General features: G+C 40.0%; 1 protein-coding gene across 1 annotated transcript; it reads left to right on the top strand.

Annotated features, from left to right (window-relative positions):
- Nucleotides 1-12,267: 12,267 nt before the first annotated feature.
- On the top strand, nt 12,268-19,792 carry LOC122550768 (homeobox protein CDX-1-like). The gene is made up of 3 exons (XM_043692008.1): nt 12,268-12,967; nt 17,731-17,876; nt 19,044-19,792. Exons 1-3 carry the CDS (start codon nt 12,541-12,543, stop codon nt 19,233-19,235), a joined length of 765 nt encoding a protein of 254 aa, XP_043547943.1. The 5' UTR covers nt 12,268-12,540; the 3' UTR covers nt 19,236-19,792.
- Nucleotides 19,793-20,973: the final 1,181 nt, after the last annotated feature.

Below are 20,973 nucleotides of genomic sequence, written 5' to 3'. Positions count from 1 at the left end.
TTCCCAAATATTGGAATGCTTGTTTTATTACTTATAATAGGCGGAATTTATTGAACGAACCCCAACTATGCCCTTGATCTAACTGTTCAAAGTGCAGAAAGCCAAGTAATAAAAGTTGTGAATTCAAGTCCCATAGACAAGTCCTATAGACTGTACCGATGCAGCCAGAGAGTCGGTGAAGCAGGGCAGACTGGAAGGGTGTGCCTGAGTCCTGCAGCTTGCCAAGTGCCACTGTCTCCATGCAAATTGCCAAAGAAATGAAGCTTCTACTGGGCAGTTGCCTGCATCTGAAAACTTCAAAACAAACCTCCTACATGTTGGATAATTTGGCTCCGTTAAGTTACCCAGGAAACAATTAGGCAGTTAAAACTGTAGTGTAACTCTGGGTAACCATCAAGCTGATATGCTTATTTAGCAAACCCCTCCCATAACTATGCATCCCCTGGTCCCTTACACTCCTGTGACCACCGTCAACTGACCACCTTCACCAAACTCGACTTCCAGCAGCAACACCACCCCACTACACACCTTAATAATTCCCTCCTGCCCTGACAAACCCCCACCTATCTACTGGGACAGAGGGATCTGTGTGTGTATGTGTGTAAGTCATTGAAGGTGGAAAGATGGATTGAGAGAGTGATGAATAAAACATAGTCTTTGTTACACTTTACTAATGGGGTATATTGTATAAAAGCAAGGAGGTTATGCTGAACTTGGGTACGACACTAGTTTTACCTCAGCTGGAGTATTACTTCCAGTCTTTAGGAAAAATACAAAGGCATGAGAGAGGGTGCAGAAATGGTTCATAAGAATAGTTCCAGTCCAACACCAGCATCTCCAAATCAAAACAGGAGTTAGGCTGTTATTTGAAGAGACTGCTATTTCCACCAAGTGAAATGCTTGTTTGGAGAACTGGTGCAGACCATAAAGGGCTGAATTGTAATAATTCTGGAACTTTGCTCTCTCCACTTTCTGTTGGGTATTAAAGGATAAGAAAAGGGGAATTTGCTTCCCTAACATGTATTTCCCCCTCAACCAACTCCTGGAGCACAACAGCAATTAGACTTCAAACAATATTTCATTGGCTGTGAAAAGCTTTGGGATTACCAGACATTGTGAACATTTTTAATTCTTTCCTCATTTGTCCATTTGTGCGTAAACATTTTTGACATCATTCCTGACTGCCCTATCTCTCATTTTAGGGTGTTCACTAGTCATCATCAACTCATCAATTAGGTCACTTCTCAGACCTTTGTACTCCAGGAAGTACAAAACTATTTTATGCAACCTGTCATCTTGTTAACCCCTTTAACCCTGACATTAAAGTGGTGTATCTGTACTACATTCCCTTTGAGGTCAATATCTCTTTCCTGAGGTGCCATGAACTAAATGGAGTACTCTAGATACATTTTGACTAGAATGTTTTACATCCCCAGCATATACAGTGTACTCTGCTCAGGCAGCGGAGACTGCGCTGGCTGAGCCACGTCCACCACATGGAAGATGATCGCATCCCAAAGGATATCCTCTATGGAGAGCTCACATCCAGGAAGACAGCCACTGGGCATCCCCAGCTGCGCTGCAAGGACATCTGCATGAGGGACATGAAGGTATTTGATATTGTTACAGAATCCTGGGAAAGGCTTGCAGCTGACCACATGAGTTGGAGAAGCATCCTGAACCAACACCTCAAAACAGGGGAAAAGAAGCTGATGAGTGCTGCAGCAGGCAAGTGGGCATGAAGGAATGAGTTCTACAGTTCTAGCAGATCAACAACCACATACAGAGGTGACCTTTGCAACAGGGACTGTCACTCAGCATTGGTCTCTTCAGGGAAGCAGAAAGCTAGAACAACAAAGATGCAACCCATGGCCAGCCATGACAGAAAGGGGCCTCACACAGAACTTCTTACAAACATAGTATAACTCCCAAATCATTGTATCCCAAACTCCTAGTGATAAAATGTAATATTCAATGATGTTTTTGCATCTATCCACAAGCATTGACGGTTTCAGAACATGGGTTCCTAAATCCCTCTGCTCATAAGAAAATAAATATAGGAGTGGAAATCCCCCTTCAGATCCTTGAGACTTCTCTTCAATTCTATAATATAATGGTTGATGATTGTAGCTTCAATTCCAATTTCCTGCCTTCCCTTTGATCCTTCATTCCCCTTTTGATCAAAAATCTGTCACACATAGCCTTTCTTTCAGAATTTTTGAAATTCATTCACAGGATGAGGGTGTTGCTGGTTAGACCAGCATTTATTACCCACCCATAATTGTCCAGAGGGCAATTAAGATTCTGGATCAGTGGTGCTGGAAGAGCACAGCAATTCAGGCAGCATCCGAAAAGCTTCGAAATCGACGTTTCGGGCAAAAGCCCTTCATCAGGAATAAAGGCAGAGAGCCTGAAGGGTGGAGAGATAAGCTAGAGGAGGGTGGGGGTGGGGATAGAGTAGCATAGAGTACAATAGGTCAGTGGGGGAGGAGATGAAGGTGATAGGTCAGGGAGGAGAGGGTGGAGTGGATAGGTGGAAAAGGAGCTGGGCAGGTCGGACAAGTCCGGACAGGTCAAGGGGATGGTGTTGCTGGAGGTTAGAAACTAGGATGAGGTGGGGGAAGGGGAAATGAGGAAGCTGTTGAAGTCCACATTGATGCCCTGGGGTTGAAGTGTTCTGAGGCAGAAGATAAGACGTTCTTCTTCCATGCGTCTGGTGGTGAGGGAGCGGCGGTGGAGGAGGCCCAGCACCTCCATATCCTCGGCAGAGTGGGAGGGGGAGTTGAAATGTTGAGCCACGGGGCGATTTGGTTGATTGGTGCGGGTGTCTTGGAGATGTTCCCTAAAGCGCTCTGCTAGGAAGCGCCCAGTCTCCCCAATGTAGAGGAGACCGCATCGGGAGCAACGGATACAATAAATGATATGAGTGGATGTGCAGGTAAAACTTTGATGGATGTGGCAATTAAGAGTCAACCAAATTGCTTTGGGCTTGGAGTCACGTGTATGCCAGACCAGGTAAGGATGGCAGCTTCCTTCCCTAAAGGGCATTAGTGAACCAGATGGACATTGGATTCATGGTCATCATTAGACTGTTAATTACACAATTTCATTTCAAATTCCACCACCTGCCATCATGGGATTTGAACCTGGATTCTCAGAACATTGCCTGGATCTCTGGATTAGCATCCAGTGATAATACACATGTTTCAATAAATTTACCTCTAATTCTTCTAAACTCCATTGATTACAAGTCCAACCTACTCAACCTTTCTTCATAAATAAACTCTGTAATCCTGGGAATCAACCCAGTGAGCCTTCACTGAGCTATCTCCAAAGCAAGGAATTAAGCAAGCCATGCAAACAATGTTCTCAATGAGATCTCAAGAACATCCCATACAGTAAATAGTCTTCCTCATCACTTGCTGTACCTGCATGTTGACATTTTGTGATCCCTCTGCATTTCAGCACTCAGTCTTTCTCCATTTAAGTAAATTACTGTTTTACGTTTCCTGCCAAAGTGGACTGAATCACTTATTTCCACATTATATCCCACTTGTCAAATTTTCATTCACTCACTTAACTTATCTGTATCTCTTTGTGACATTTTTTTGTCCTCTTTATCACATGCTTTCCTACATATCTTTATATCATTAGCAAATTTTTCTACAGTACACTCAATCCATCCATTTAAATTATTAATATGGATTATAAACAGTTCAGATCCAATCCTGATCACTGTGTCATCCCACTAGTTACAGTTAGCCAACCTGAAAATGCTCTCTCTATCCCAAATTTCTGTTTCTTGTTAGTTAGCTAATCTTCTATCTATGTTAACATATTACTCCCAATATCATGACCTCCTATCTTGTGCAGAAACCTTCCATATATAACCTGATTAAATATCTTTTGGAAATCCAAAAATGCAATGTTCACTTCTACCCCTTTATGTGACCTGGTTGTTGCATCCTCAAAGAACCTTAACACACTTGTTAAATACAGTTTCTCTTTCCTAAAAGTAAGTCAATTGTGTGGTTGAAGGTATTATAATTTTCCACATGTTCTGCTATTTCTTCCTTAGAAGGATTCCAGCATTTCATCAAAGACATATATTAGACTAATTGATCAATAATTTCCTGCATTTTGTGGCAGCCCTTTCTTGAGCAGAGATGTAACACTTCTGGTTTTCCAATTCAGTAGGACTTTTACAGAATCTAAGGAATTTGAAAAAGTTATAAGCAACACATCCACTATCTCAGCAGCCACATCTTTTAAAATTATAGGATGAAGACTATCCAGTCTGGGGAATATGACGGTCTTTAGTCTGATTAGTAAATCTAGTAATCTTTTCCTTGCAATTGTTATTGTTTTGAATTCTGCTTTCCTTTCACCTCTTGACTTTCAGTTCTTATTGAGATACTTTTATTGTCTGCACCATGAAGACAGATACAAAATTCTTGTTCAAAATCCCTGCTTTTTCCATGCTTCCCATTAGTAATTTCCCAGTCTTGTCTTCTAAGGGACTAATATTTACTTTAGCAATGTTATTGTGGAAACTCTTACTATATTTTCTTTTGTAGCTCTTGCTAATTTGTTCTCAGATTCTAATTTCTTTTTTATCACTGTTTGTTAACCATTGCTGGTTTCTAGAATTTTCCCAATCTTCTAATCCAATACTAACCTTCAAGATATTGGATGCTATTTTCTTGCATTTGATAGCATCCTCAATTCCATAGTGAGCCATTGATGGTTTATTCTTCCCCCATAGATATTTTCTTTCTCAATGGACTATATTTTGAGTTATGAAATACCTCCTTAAATATCTACCACTGTTTTTGTGTGATTGTACTTATAACTTATTTGGTCTGTCTGTATTAGGTATTTCTGTTTTCTTACCTTCGTAATTGACCTCATTTAAGGTAGGCCATTAGTTTCTCACCCACAAACTGAATGTAAAACGCTCTCATGTTATGATCATTTTTGTCTTGTGGATCCATTACCATGAGATCATGAATTAATTCTGACTTGTTACACATTATTGTGTTAAAAATAGTTTGAAAAGATTAATTCCACAATTTATTGTTCCAAGAAAATGCCCAGATTCCCTCTGTGAACTCATTCTCAAGACTGCCTTTTCGAATGTGATTTGTCCAATCAATATGGAGATTGAAATCACCTACAATTACTACAGCAACTTCTTAAAAATGTCCATTATTTCCTGATATACTCTGTGTAATACTATATAGCTACTGTCAGTAGGCCTATAAGCTATTCCCACATCTTTCTTGTGTTGCTTTTATTACCACCCAAACTGATTCTGTGCCTTGATCTTCCAAGCGAAGCTCATTTCTCACTATTGTATTGAATTCATCCTTTAATCACAGAGCCATGCTAATTTCTTTATCTTTATTACTTTCCTTTCAATATGTCAAATGCTCTTGAATTTTCAGTCCCAGCTTTAGTCACTTTGTAAACATATATCTTTCATAGCTCTTACATTATACCAATTTATTTCTATTTGTTCCATCGATTCATGTATCTTGTTCTGAATGCTCCATGCATTCAGATAAGGAGTCTTAAATTCTGTTTTCTTATCATTTTTGTCTTTCACTGACCCTTCAATCCATCCTCATAACTGAAGCTTCTATCTCTGGAACTATTCTTGTTAATCGCTTTTGTACTTTGTTCAATAAATTTGCACCCTTCCTATAGTCTGATGCTCAGAACTATACACAATTCTCCAGCTGAGGTCTAACATCTCAACGTCATCTATGTCTTCTTGTACTCAATATTAATAAAGCCCAGGAGAATGTATGCTTTACTTACTGGTTGCTTGACCTGTTCTACATATTCAAGGATCTGTGCACATATACAACCAGATCCCTTTGCTCCTGCACACACCTTAAAATTATTTTGCCTATGTTATATTTTATGTCCATTTTCCTCCGACCAAAATGTAACACACCACTTTTCCTGGCATTGAACTTCATCTGATACTTATCCACCCATTCCACCAACTTGTCCCCTTACCCTTGCACATTGTTTCCCATGTCCTTTTAGAAGTTCTACAGTATCCTCCTCACATTATACAATGCTTCCAAGTTTAGTATCATCCATCAACATTGCAATTGATCCCACGTACCAAGTTCTATATCATTAATATATACCAGAAAATGCAAGGGTCTCAATACCAAACCCTGAGAAACTCGACTCTAAACTTTCCTCTAGCCCAAAAAATATCTACTGACCTTTACTCTCTGTTTCTTATCATTTAATTAATTTTGAATCCACATACTGTTTGCTGACCCTTTTATGCCATGACCAATAAATTTCCTCACAAGTCTGTTGTGTAGCACTCAATTGATATTGCATCCATGTTGCTTGCTAATGCTTTGTTTATGCCGTGAGCTGTAACATTTTTCACAATTCTGTTATGTGGCATTGTATTAAATGCCTTCTAAAAGTCAAGGTGCACCAAATGAATAGCATTATCTTCACTGATACTTTCTGTCACATTTTCCAAAAATTCCAGAAACTTAGTTTTAAACACCCTTTGAAAATTTGAGCTGGCTCTTCCTAATCATCACACTCAAGAAACCTGAAATCAGGCATCAGGAACTGACACTGGCAGCTACGGAAAACATTTTCTGTAACCTGCCCCCATATAATCACTGCATTCATTTTTGAGTCCTCCACTTTGAATGGCCCCCTCTATTAAGATGCTGTAGTCAGTTTTCTTGTCCACCTTTCAGTCCCTGCTCTCGGCTCCATAGGCTGCAAAAACCTTAAACTTTTGTGACAAAAATACAAGGACTCCCCATGACTGCCTTGTTCATAATCACACCCTCTTGTCCTTGACAACAAATCAAACCTGAAGAAATTAATTTAAGGGGTGTGACTGCCTCCTGAAACAAGATGTCCAACTAACTTCCAGCCTCTCTGGTACATCACAGGGTCCAAAGCTCAGACTCCAGATCATCATGACTGTTCCTCAAGCGACAAACACTTCCTACAGATGTGTTTTCTGTCTGTGCCCCTCATCTCCCATCACCTTTACTGTATTTGTTTAACTAAGATTTTAAGTTTTGAAATATCAATAATGATTATTTGCCATTACATTAACTAATTAAGGGGTGAGTTTCCATCTCCCAGGGTGTGCTTTAAACTACATGCTCAGGTTAGAGAGAGAAAGCCATGAAACTCACTAACCAGTCACTTACCTCATACCTAATAAATGCCTCTGGACCACTGCCCTCAGAGCTTGTTGTCCCTCAGGCCCTGTCTCAGACCTCTCTGTCTCTGTTGTCAAAGACATGAGCAACACTCATCAAATTCCTGGTTTGAGTATTTTATCAAAACTCCCTATATGTCTTAGAGCTCAGTCTCCATGCACTACTTGTCCCTATTTCCTAGCTTTTACACATTTAGTATGCATTAAGGAATGAGAATTTTTTTAAATTGCATTTTGAAGCGGCCACCCCCATTTGTAAAGGAAATACACTACCCCAGGCAGAGCTGGAAGAGTTCCAGATCCCAGGCTGAGCAGAACCATAGCTCCTTGAAAGTGGAGTCGCAGGTAGATAGGACAGTGAAGAAAGCGTTTGGTATGCTTTCCTTTATTGGTCAGAGTATTGAGTACAGGAATTAGGAGGTCATGTTGCAGCTGTACAGGATATTGGTTAGGCTACTGTTGGAATATTGCATGCAATTCTGGTCTCCTTCCTATCGGAAAGATGTTGTGAAACTTGAAAGGGTTCAGAAAAGATTTACAAGGATGTTGCCAGGGTTGGAGGATTTGAGCTACAGGGAGAGGCTGAGCAGGCTGGGGCTGTTTTCCCTGGAGCGTCAGAGGCTGAGGGGTGACCTTATAGAGGTTTACAAAATCATGAGGGGCATGGATAGGTAAGTAGGCAAAGTCTTTTCCCTGGGGTCGGGAAGTCCAGAACTAAAGGGCATAGGTTTAGGGTGAGAGGGGAAAGATATAAAAGAGACCTAAGTGGCAACTTTTTCATGCAGAGGGTAGGTGTATGAAATGAGCTGCCCGAGGAAGTGGTGGAGGCTGGTACAATTGCAACATTTAAAAAGCATTTGGATGGGTATATGAATAGGATGGTTTTGGAGGGATATGGGCCGGGTGCTGACAGGTGGGACTAGATTAGGTTGGGATATCTGGTTGGCATGGACGGTATAACCAAGCTGGGTTAGCCACTCTCACTGCTGGCCAGAGAGCCCAGCTGAGTGAGCTAAACATTCTTTACAAGAGCACAATTCATGTCCTGTGTTGTGATCTATGATCTATGAATGACAGGGAAAGCAGCATGCACCAACAAGGTCTGCAACAGCCCAGAGCAGAAGCTGCAGATCATTAATGTATAAAGAAGTTCTAAAAATCTGCCACCTCCGTCTTTTAAATATCACCAGCCCAGTGGCCCACACCACAAAGTTTTAGCAAGAAGAGCTGTCACAGAAGTTCAAAACAGTCAATACGAGGAATTCAATACTGTGGAGTATCAACTGGGAATCAAATGGGTAAAACATTTTAAGAATGTAACATGTCAAATTGAATAAATCAATTTAGGAAGGCAATAAATGTAGCGAGACTAAATTCTTGATTTCATTAATTAAGGAAAGGACACGCATGTTGATATTTTAATTCCTTCAGCGAAAGAGGAATCTTTCAAAAACATTTACTTTTAAAACGCTGGAAACACAAAAGCTTTAACGCTTTCCCAATGTTAGAGTGGTCGTTGCGCTAGCGTGGATGGTCATTTACGAAATATAACATCCTTCCACCGCCCCCCCCCCCCCCCCAAAGCTCTTTGAATCTCATCACACAACGAAATGTGACAAGATTCCCGGAAGTAATCGGAATTCGATTCAATCCGTCGCCGAAATCAATCTGATACCAGACGGACTCTTTCCGAGCAATATGACAGGCGCTTTTTTAAAACAAAAATTTATAATGAGAAAAATAACGTTGTACATTATTTAGACAGAATACTCTGCAGTGGGGAAAACCACAGAGATTAGAGTCACGTTTAGTCTAACAAATTAACCGTGATCATAACTGGTCAGATTAGTGGTCATTTATCACTCTGAGACTGCTGTTCACAGACAACTCGCAGCTAGAATTTATGAAGCACACTCATGCAATATAATTCAAGTGACAACAACTTCTGTCAGTTTTATCGCTATTTCAAATTGCATTTTGAATTTACTGCTCCATCAAATTCACATAGGGTTGATTTAAAATTAGCCATTAACATGGCAGCGACTTCGGCGGCCACAAGTCAGAAGTCACAACTCCAATTTGGTTAAAGAGTTCCATTAAAAACAGTCCAGAAAATGAGCTTGTTGCTTGCACCCAGAAATTGAAGACAATGAAATTACGAAGAAATAATGCTGGTAGAGATACTAAAGCTTAAAGATCTTCGAGGAGCTATTTATGTCGAAATTAATAAGCTATTGTGTTTCCAGAGTTTTAAAAATAAATGTTGTTCTTGTTTCGCTGAAGGAGTTAAAATATCAACATGATTGCAAACATATCAATGTCAGAGCCAGAACTTTGATGGAACTGTTTGGGTTTCTAAAGTTGGACGCGCCGAGACGAAGACATAAAATATCACAACCTGCACCAGAAACTAAAACATGCTTTCAAGTGATGATGGCACCAGGGATGCGCATAGAAAACGGCTATATAGTATATGGAGAAGGGGAAGGATAAGTTATATTCGTAACTAGTGTCTGTTTTGCTCCTTACAGCGTTCCTCTCAAGGCTTGAAATATGAGCATAATGTTACCATACAATAACAAACCACGGACAAACACCTCAGGTAGAACACTTGGATTAGCAGGTTTTATATATTTGACAGTGATTGTTTACAACATAAAGCACCATTGCTTTACTAATATCGTCGAGAATCTAAAATAAATATTTCCCTTTCTGTGTTAATGCAGCAATACAGAATTATTCTGAAATTGATACATATTTCATTCGGCTTTCTTTGGGTTGTAATAATTGAGTTGTAAGAAGTGAGAAATGACAGGTTGCAGTACAGATGATTAGTTAGTGCTTCCAGAAGTGCCCGAGCATCAATTTGCCTCGATGCTGCTCGCTAAGACTAGAAGCGTAGTGCATAAGGAAAGAGAATACCCTCCTAAAATATAGTCCCACAGTGACCCTGGGTCAGTTTACTGTTGCCGATCTGATTAAACCGTTTTCGACAGATCGGGGTAAAAACAAAAATAAATTGTAAAGTTTGAAAATTTGGAATTTACTGACATCGAAACGCAACTGTCGAGTATCTTTATGTCATTTAAAAAAAATCAATTTTCGACATAACGACTGTGGAAATTTGTGTGGCAATTTGGCGTGAGTTATTTTCCAAATCTCTTCCACTTCGCGACTTCAATATATTCACAGCTTTTCTGGCGAAACGTTTCTGTAAGTTCCAGGAATTTTTTTTTTGTTAATAAAACACTGTTCAGTCGATGGTTTAATACATACGCATTCTGCTTTCAGATATAAAATGGGACATACAATCTTGATTTTTTTTAATAATATCGTTGCAAGCGAAATCAAGCCGAAAACTCCAAGAAGCGCGAAATCCGATTTATGGAAATGTATTGATCAACCTTCGACTGACGTTCCGTCTCTTTTGAAATGTGTGTATGCTTTTTGTTCACGTTTTCGCTATATATTCCTAACATTAACAGCAGCTCTGAGTCGAGTCCAAAGTTTCTTTCGAAAGTTAATCAGTTTACAATGTGGTAGTTATCATTTCCCTCGGTTGGGGCACATTTTTAAGGTGCGAGGAAACAGATTTAAAAAAGACATGGGGGCAATTCTTTTTACACAGAGGGTGGTTCGCGTGTGGGATGAACTTCCTGAGGAACTGGTAGACCTGGGCACAATTACAACACTTAGAAGACATTTGGATAAATACATGAATAGGCAGGTTTGCAGGGATATGGAACAAGAGTAGGCAGGCGGGACTAGTTTAGTTTTGATTATGTTCGGCATGGACTGGTTGAATCGAAGGGTCTGCTTCTGTGTTGTATGACTCTTTGACCCTATGACAGATATCATTTATTCCATGAAATTCGCTCTGTTTCGATTAATTCTATTTCAGTCAGGTCAGCTGTAGTTGTCGAACTTATTAGAATCACGGGTCTTGAGCAAACCGTAAAGAAATAAAAGACTTTAATCCGCTGTTTTCTTAAACCTACTAATATTACTTCACTCAATTGCACCTTTAGCATTTCCGAATAATAATTGTTGCAGCTACAAATTCTCCCAGCTTCCTGTTCTACTAAAGGAAATGAACACAAATCAATGCATTTACCAGCTCTCTGACTGAGCATTCATTCATAATCGGTTTTCATAAAAATACCTCTTTGTGATGAGTTCTATTTTGTGATCACTGCGCCCTAAGTTCTGCAACGTCACAACACAGATAACATCTTAGTGAGTTCTCGTTATTATTTTACCTTCCAAAGACAGAAAGATGTTTTCATTAGTATATGATTCTTATTTTAGCTCCCCTTTGTCCTGTTACATATACTGTATATAGTGCATCTGACCATGCTTCCAGTTAGAGTCATAGAGATGTACAGCACGGAAACAGACCCTTCGGTCCAACTCGTCCATGCCGACCAGATACCCCAACCTAATCTAGTCCCATTTGCCAGCACTTGGCCCATATCCCTCTAAACCCTTCCTGTTCAAATACCCACCCAGCTGCCTTTTAGATGTTGTAAACGCACCAGCCTCCACCAATTCCTCTGGCAGTTCATTCCAAACACTCACCACCCTCTACGTAATAAAGTTGCCTGTCCGGTCTCTTTTAAGTTTTTACCCTCTCACTCTAAACCTGTGCCCTCTCGTTCTGGACTCCTCCACCCCAGGGAAAAGACCTTGTCTATTTATCCTATCCAGAGCTCACTGAATTTGTGTAAAGTGTTCCAGCTGATTTTATCAATAGGCTAATTATTAGCTTTCTCTCCCTCTCTCTCTCTGATCCTGTCTGATGTATTTTAAAATGAATTTTTAATAGATTCACGATGTGACTTGTAATTGGCCAAATCGCCATCTTTTGAACCTTGTGTGACTGACTGGTCCCTTCCACGATTCCTGTCTGAGTCACCCTGCAGAGCCAGTTAACCTTCCAAAGCTTTTTTTAAAAACTTTCTGGATGTGATTAATGATGTTGGTATCAGGAACGTTGAGGTTAAAGTGCGGAAGGTTGGAATGGAAGGGGAAAGCTTCTCAAACAATACTTGGTTGAATATGCAGCTCTTGAGCGAGTCGCTCCGCTCTCCTTATCTTTTTAAATGCAAATCTTTGGCTGTGCGAGTTAGTTGACGTCACCTGCCTTTAGTTTGCCATTACTAATAGAAGCTTGTAAACAATCGTTAATCATGTGGGACACGGGCGGATCGCCCTGATATCCTTTGGAGAGACACTGCTATAGGCAAACCGGGAAAAAAAGGAATAATCTGGATTTCTCCAAAACAGCATGCCGATTGCTCCCTGTCGCCAACATGTACGTGAGCTATCTTTTGGATAAAGACATGAGCATGTACTCGGGGTCCGTCCGGCATTCTGGCATCAATCTGGGCGCTCAGAATTTTGTCAGCCCGCCACAGTACCCGGACTATGCCGGCTATCATGTCCCCGGGGTAAATTTGGACAATCACCCGCAATCTTCCGGATCCTGGCCTTCTCCCTATGGTCCTTCCCGGGAGGACTGGGGTGCTTACGCTGCGCCTGCGAACCCGGTCCATGCCCTCAATACTTCACCAGGGACTCTGTCTTACAACCCTGCAGATTATAATTCGGTTCAGACCTCGGGAGCTGCCTCCATGCAGCCTTTAAACAATAACCTTCTGGAACAACCTTCTCCCAACAGCCAAAGACGGAACCCTTACCAATGGATGAGGAAACCAAATCAACAGCTATCAGCTACTGGTAAGACTGTGTTTCATGTCCAAAAACTTCCCAGGCAGAATGCAATGACCAAATTGCTTCAGAGCTCCCTTTTGATATCACTACCAAAGGCCTTTCACCTTGGTCTATATTTGTAAAAAGTTGAGTTCTGCTAGACACGTCTCCTAAGGGGTTTTCCTGAAAAGATTCGCCTGCTCTTGGTGTTAGAGAGCACGGCTTTCTTACGCTGCCGACTACTTATTTGGAAAGACTGGCCAAATCTTTAAAACAAATGTGACGGGTGCTTTTCTCTAGGATTGTCACCCTTTTGTTTACATAGATGTATGGATAGTATGTGAAGAAAATTATTCTGATCATCCCCTCCAGTTATCATAGCGCGAGGGCGCATCCTGGAAAATAAAATGTTTGCGTTTGTAACAATTCCACTTCCGCAACCCTACCACATTTTGAGAAATTGATCGCATTTTTTAAATTTATGTGCTGATTTTAAACTCAGAATCTCTGTATCGGAATCGATGTTGATAAATATTACTGGTGTTGGTTTTCACCCCTTGAAAGGAATCTTTAGCCATTAGTTTCAGTTAAACACGCTGAAAGAGTTCCTGTTCTCAAAGCTTTTTTTTTGCATTAAATTAGCGGTTTCTTAAATGCAACGTTTCCTCTTACCTCTAAGGGGACACCCAGTAGACTTGCAAAGGTTGATGTAGACAATGTACCAATATCTGCTATCCATCTATTTACTGTATGTATCAGTCCCTGTCAAACTGTCAGGAAATTCCCTTTAACGCTAATAAATGAGGAGGTGATAGCTTGTCTGAATGCTTTCTATAATACTATCTAAAAAAAAGGCTCCATGTATGAACAGTGCTGCAAGGTTAGCAGCATTTATTACAGTCGGTGCTTTCTCATGTGGACACTGGCTGTAACAGGCCAACGTGATGGCAATATTATTAATGTGTAAATGAACAGCAGTAAATTTGTAACGCAGTTGTGTGGCTTCTATTCATTCTGCTTTCTTTCGCCTCAATGTATTCATTAACATCCTGATAAGGCCCTTAAAATGTAGAGGTATACTTTAATTGCAATAATTCCCAACCTTGTTATCGACATTCGAAGATTTTATAACCAATTTCGGCCATATAAATCAGTGAGCGATGTCGTCTGACAATTGTTTCTGTGTCATTAAGCAAATATTTTTATTAGTACCCGCTATTTTCCAAGGATTAAATCATTATATACCTTGATGAATAACCGATCTGAATACAGGTTACCATTCGCATACTGTAACTTAGAACGGCTGTTTCCTTTCGCCAAATGCTCATTCAAGATTGGCAATACAGTTCTCCCAGCTTCCTAATGAGCATTAACTTTCAAAACTATTTCCAAGGGCACTCGAGAAACAAGATTGCTTTATTTCACCCTGGTTTGTCTACAGACATATAATTATTTCTTTACCAACTTTAACTTCCATTTCTTAATTTCAAGTAGTGTTTCTTCGTTATCTAGCTTTGGAATAGGTATCTGGTACTTGGCTAAAATTTGAAATCGCGGATTTAAAACGGGCTTTAGCGAAGGGCTTATTGAGGGTCTACACTTCTCACCATTAGTCATTTTTCTGAGATTTATATTTGACGGCTAGAAGTTACAACGGCGCGAAGGTCCACCTTTGATTTGCATTGTCCCTAGACTCGCTCGTTGAGTGAAAGACAACGCTGTTGGTTTAGCTCCAGTTTTAGGTCAAACTGAATGTGAAGAGGCAGCAACCCAGGCAACATCTCCATTGTAATGTAGATTAATATTAGCTTGAAGATTTGCACGGAGCTCAGATTTCTTTATTTATTTGATTTCCCTTTCTTCAAACTACTGGTAAGTCTAAGTGTCAGAATCTTTCAGCAGTGACTACTTTGATATCCACCTTTTTCTGCCTGCAAGCCTCAACTTATTGTTCTGATTCCCTCCCGGAAAACGGTGACAAGTTTCGCAGCAAATAAAGAACTTTGACATTTCTGCACGATCCCATATAGTTCCCAGGCCATCACGGAACAATAAATATTACTCATCTGCCTAACGAAGTGTTACCCCTGGCATATATCTATCTAAATGAGTACTTAAAAAAACCAAAAGTTTCTGTGAATTCATGACAAAATTTATTCAAATCAATTTCACTTTATTGTCCATAAGGAAATTCATTACGGGTACGCTGTTTGTTCGTGTATGAAAATGCATATAATTGAGTAGCAGGAGACTTTTTTTTAAAGCAAACCTATTACAGTAATGTAACTTTAATTAAAATGTGTTAGAATTATTCCAATGCAGTATTCAGCATCTCTTCGCTAAACAATTAATTTTTCAGTATGCAAGTCTTATAAATACATTTTTAAAAACTTTGAAATAAATAAGCACAGCTTCACCCGTAAATATCAGTTGTTTAATACCTTCGGTTTGCGAAGTAAATCTATTTCAAATAAATTGCAGAAACCAAATCGAAAAAAAGTTCTACTTTGAATAAATATCGATATTAGACTCGACATTCTCTCTTTCGTAAAATGCATTTTTTGTTTAACTTTCATCAAGTTTATATAGAATTGAGTTTTGAGTAAACTCGAATGAAAATAGAATTACGAATCTTGTTCCCAATGAGCTTGCTGACCCTTCCATTTCACAGCCAGTGATTGTTTGTGTAATTCTTGCTTCGTGAGATAAGCCGTGTGTTTTTAGATGATTAATGTGTCTTTTTAAAAGTACATTTGTCAGATGATTTTTTTTGGCATTCTAAAAATGCCCTGTGTGTGTCCCCGCCCCAAATCCAACCTTAAACTTTGAAGCAGGTTCCTATTGAAATTCTTCAGCATTCTTCAGGATTGGGGGTTTACATGTAAATGTGCGGAGGTCTGTGATGAAAGGTTTTGCCGCCATTTGTTCAAGAGTGGCAATTCAAACAGAATGGGGTTGTTATTCCATCACTGAAAAATGCTCTTTGATAAGATCGCCTTGTACTGCATTGTTTGAGCCGTGTTCCACTTGAAACAGCTGTATACAGCTTCCCTGGATCAGACATGTTTCCCCACGGGGGGCCGTTTGTTGTGGGTTGCAGCGCATTACCTGAACAAAGTCAGCCTGCCGGCGTAAATCGCCTAGCCACAGGGGGAAAAAAATGAGAAGAGGCTGTGTCCCAAAGGGGAATAAAAGATTTTAGCGGAATGATGTTTTAATTCACCAACACAACCGTTTGCGTCAAATAGTTCTTTCGGTGAACTATACAGCTGCAGTTACACCTGTTGGTCTGCTGTCCCCTCAGGGATAATGAACTACTACCTAAAACCAGGCTTTAGCTCTCAGACGGGTCTCATTTCGTCTGTTTTTTTTTGGAGATGGTGAACATTCTCCAAATACTCACATGTCACATTTCCCGCAGAGGCGACTGTTGTGTGTTAAGTTATTCAGATCGTTTAATGGTCCTTCATTTTCTCTGGACAGGTTTGACCAGTCCGCACTCCAACTAATGTTTGCCCCACCAAATACCATCAGCAAACCAACCATAGGGCTTCCACACTCGTTTGGAGGAATGGGGACCGGTCCAACATTTCATTCCGCTGTTACTTCAAACCCAGGCCTTATAGCACCGGCAAAACACACACGGGATTCATATTTTTTTCCCCCACAAATTCATTATTGATTAACACGAATGATTCCGGATTTTCGCGGCGCGGCGTTTGTAAAAGGTCACCGTCCTCTCTAAATTGAAACCACTTTGATTTCCTGCAGATATCTGGAGAAACGCTGGTGAAAAGCCTTTGTAATTTTGCTCAAGGCCCTCTCGGAATTTTTAACCATTTGATCCTTAATGTTCTGCCGCTGTGCTCTTGCTTATATAAGGGTAGAGGTCCCCAACAAGTAATATTAGAGATCAGGGCCGGAAGCTGCGAGAGTTAATTTGAAAGTTCTAGTCTAACCAGAAACCGAATTAGGCTCTGGGTTTGCCCGAGGTTAGGCGAGTGGCGTTTGTTTTGCAATTGACTGATTTTTCGAAGTTCTTATTTCAACACGGACCGCAATATTGACACAGACGTGCACGGCCTTCTTTACAATATTCAATGAAAGAAATTCTGGGCAGCAGTAGATGGTGAAGAATAGAGTTGGGTAAAGAGGTAAAAGATTTATAATGTAAAGAGCCCAATAAACTAGAGAGACACATTCGGATGCGTTTCGCTGCTGGAGGAACAGAGCTTGACAGCACTCTGTAGGTTAAACCCGGGCGGCTACTGCATTTTGTGGCCTGCTTAAAACATTTAGGTTCGGCTATTGATTGCCCTCGAGTAACCTTTTATTCTAGTAGGCAAGGCGGTATTTTTCCTTTTGTGTTTGTTGAGCCCTCCACCAGATCAATCGCCTTGACATGCGGCGAATTCAGGCTTGTATCGGAGAAAATGAAACAATCTCAGTGCACTGGAGAAATCCTTACAAGTCGCCATGGTTTTTGCTAATGAACGGACACACTATTTCAGAAGTCTCCGTGCATCAACGTGTGTTAATTTGTTTCCAAATCAGGTCAACAACACGAAAAACAAAATCACTGCAGGTTCAATAATATTTATCAGACGCTTCAGATAGATTTGAATGGTGGGACAGTGTCGAATGCCTCCTCCCGCTCTTATCTTATTAACGCATTCAATTTTGTGCCTCTAAAAAGTTCACCTGTTTCACTAACCCTAAATAATCACATCACAACAATGTGGAGTTCACTTCGCTTTTATTTATTATATGGGCTTCTATTCCCATTGCAGATAAAACAAGAACAAAGGACAAATATCGAGTGGTGTACACGGATCACCAGAGACTGGAGCTCGAGAAAGAGTTTCATTACAGCCGCTACATCACGATCCGGCGCAAAGCGGAGCTGGCAGCTAACTTGGGGCTTTCTGAGAGGCAGGTCAGTCACACACTCCCTCAATCGGCGCCATCTCTGTATAGGCAGAGCGCCTCGCATATTTCATTCGCAGTCATTTCTCAACCCATTTCCTCTCCACTTCTGATTGAGAGGATGCATTGACTCATTTCCCCGTTTGAAAATTACATTTGACAATGTAACTCAATCCAGTGATAAATATGACGTCCGAATCTCAGGGGAGGATGTAGTCGCTATAACTGTGTAAATCTTGAGAGGTGATTTTATTTGGCAGATGTCAGTTGCTTAAAAGGTCTCCTTTCACAATATTGAATCATCACTAATGCGGGGGGTAAAAGCCTGGATATTTCACCCCTACCTGGGCAAGCCAATATTTGTGATTTGCACAACACACACAGAGCTAAGATTAGCAACCTCAAAAAACAAGAAGAAAATTAAAACCTGGATTCTTCAGTTTATCATGATCAATAAATCTGGCTCTTTGTAGAAGCAGCGTTTCCAAAGCTAGTGCTTCCAAATGAAACTATTGGATTGTAACCTGGTGTTGTGTGATTTTTAAATACATCTGGCGGAGTTATCCTTTCATAATGATGTTTTTTTTAAAATAAAAGCTAATTTGATACATTAGAAATAATTTCGTAAATTTATACGGAACAGCTGGTAATATAAATAGAAAGCTTAATTAAATCACCGTCCCATACAAACGAGCCATCTATAGTGCGTCCAGTTCCCATTAGATAATTCAGTATAGGTTTATATTGTACTATATTGTACTTTCAGCGATTTTACATGCACTTCCGTCATATTTTGGCACAACTCATTTATATAGATTTCCACTCGAGGTGGCTGAGTTATTTCAATGAGTAGCAATACCGCCGTGTGTATTGAAGTACATTCATCGCTGGGAGTTAAATATAATTTTATTTGCAGGTTTCTATTGGCGAGTTACAAGAAAATTGTTAAATGGAAGTTTATTGTTTTTCGAACAAGAACTGCGCCCTAAAAAGCGACGTCATTATCAGTTTAACAGTGCTCTTCAAATTATTCAAATCGATTTAATTTTACTTTGTAATTTATTCCGTCCAAATATCCCAATCAGTGCACGTGTCACTCCTGGGCCTTTGAACATAATTTGATTGTCTCGTGAGTTGATACTATTGTTCTAAGTTAGTCTTCGTTTGTTATTTTCAGGTAAAGATTTGGTTTCAGAATAGAAGAGCAAAAGAGCGAAAACTAACGAAAAAGAAGTTGCAACAGCAGTCCCAACAGGGCTCGGCCCAGCTGAGTCCAGCTCCTCCCGGGACGGCCGCTTCTCTTTCGGTAACTAACGGCGGAATACTGGCTGCCAACAGCGGTGTTTTACCTGGCACGGTCTCTCAGTGAACTTCCTTCAGATTTTCAGAGAGACAGAGAGACACAGGGGGAGAGAGTGAGAACCCGCATCTCCGTATACCGGGAGCTCCACATTTATCAGTAGCCAACAAAGAGTCTTTACAGCACTCCAGGGATACATTATGAAAGCATTGGACATTTTTATATCTGACATTGTTTGGACATTTCATTGCAGACTTGAAGAAGCAGCCATGAGATTCTGATCGCTAAACAGCACTGAGGATCTGCCACGGGCATACCGACAATGTGAATCGACTGTAACTTGGATTCTCTTGTTCTGTTTTCTGGTTATAAAAATACTGACATGTTCTGTTTAACATAGCCGCCAACGGTTATTGGGTCTCAGAAACACAATCAGTTGCATTTCGATATTTGAAATGTGAATTTCGTCCCTCTTCAGAAATGCTCCTGAATTGAATTGTACTTATTTTAATTACTTTTGTCAGCTTTGGATGTATATAAGTTGGTATTTCCTCATTTAAAGATACTTTTGTAAATCTAATAAGCTAGTTGTAAACAAACCAGTTTATTACATTGTAGATTTGAAAGTTTGAATTCTGAATCACAGATTTGATTTATTTTACCAGATGTTAATTGTAATTTTGCAGTACTGTTTTATCTGGTGTGGGCAGGGGAGGCGAGGGTGACTCATTCTTGTTGCTCTGGGGCATCGAAGGTAGTAAATCATCCATTTTGGGTGCATTTGGAAAGAGAGAAAAGCACTTTCACAGAAGTTAATGGATTGGTTTTACAATAGCCAGATCACCGACAATTGCTTAACGATCTGCTAATGCTTTATATGTGTACTGCACAAGGACATCCACAATGTTGAGCCATTTTGAAAATTGCAGTTATAATGCCCTGGCACTTAACAGTGTATGTAGAATGTGGGCGCCTTCCTACAAACTGCTATACAAATTGGTAACATACTCCAATCTCAATTTTCACTAAATGCAAAGGGTTACGTCCGCAGTACGTTTGTCCAACAACATGCAAAAATGCGATTGACTTGTGTTTCTTTTATTTTTTGTTCAGTAATAATTTAGTAATACGCATTCAGGCAAGATTTAATTTAATATAAACTGACATTCAGTCTTTTTAACATTGAAGCCAATAGAGATGAGAAGGTCCGCTGCTTGTGTGCAAGAGTAGAATAGGTCACACTATCACTTTGTTCAGTGTACTGGAAAACGTACTTTGATACTTCCTACATACTATCGAATAAATAGAGCTAGATAATTGATCTTATTGCCGATGAGTTGACTGGCGTTGCTACGCGTTGCTGTGAAACGGCAAACCATAAATTGTGTTTGATGGCGAACCTGAGCAGAAGAGTTGTTTGTACAATGGATGCAGGGCAAAAGTCAGCATTGTTCTGCTGGGGGAGATTAGAAATTTGCAAAGTATAAAACAGCAAAATTGGCGCATTGTTCTGATGGGAGAGATTACAAATTTGCAAAGTGTAACACAGCAAAATCTGCGCCAATGAAGTTTGCATACTTCTTCAGAAGAAATCAAATACAAAGGGTCACATTAATTTTCCAATAAGACCTTTCACTCACTCAATGAGAGCTTTCATATTAATTCGGAAGAAAGAAAATACCAACATTTAGTTGTGGCGTAGAATAATCATACAATGCAATCACGATATCTAGTGACCAAGTTTAATAACTTGGAGTTAAACGCTTTATCCAACACTACCTGTTTCTAGGCAAATCTGTTTTGCTAA

The sequence above is a fragment of the Chiloscyllium plagiosum genome, chromosome 6 (assembly GCF_004010195.1).
Source record: "Chiloscyllium plagiosum isolate BGI_BamShark_2017 chromosome 6, ASM401019v2, whole genome shotgun sequence".
Lineage (NCBI taxonomy): Eukaryota > Metazoa > Chordata > Chondrichthyes > Orectolobiformes > Hemiscylliidae > Chiloscyllium > Chiloscyllium plagiosum.
Note: the sequence above shows the minus strand (reverse complement) of the source record. Positions and strands in the feature narration are given on the sequence as shown.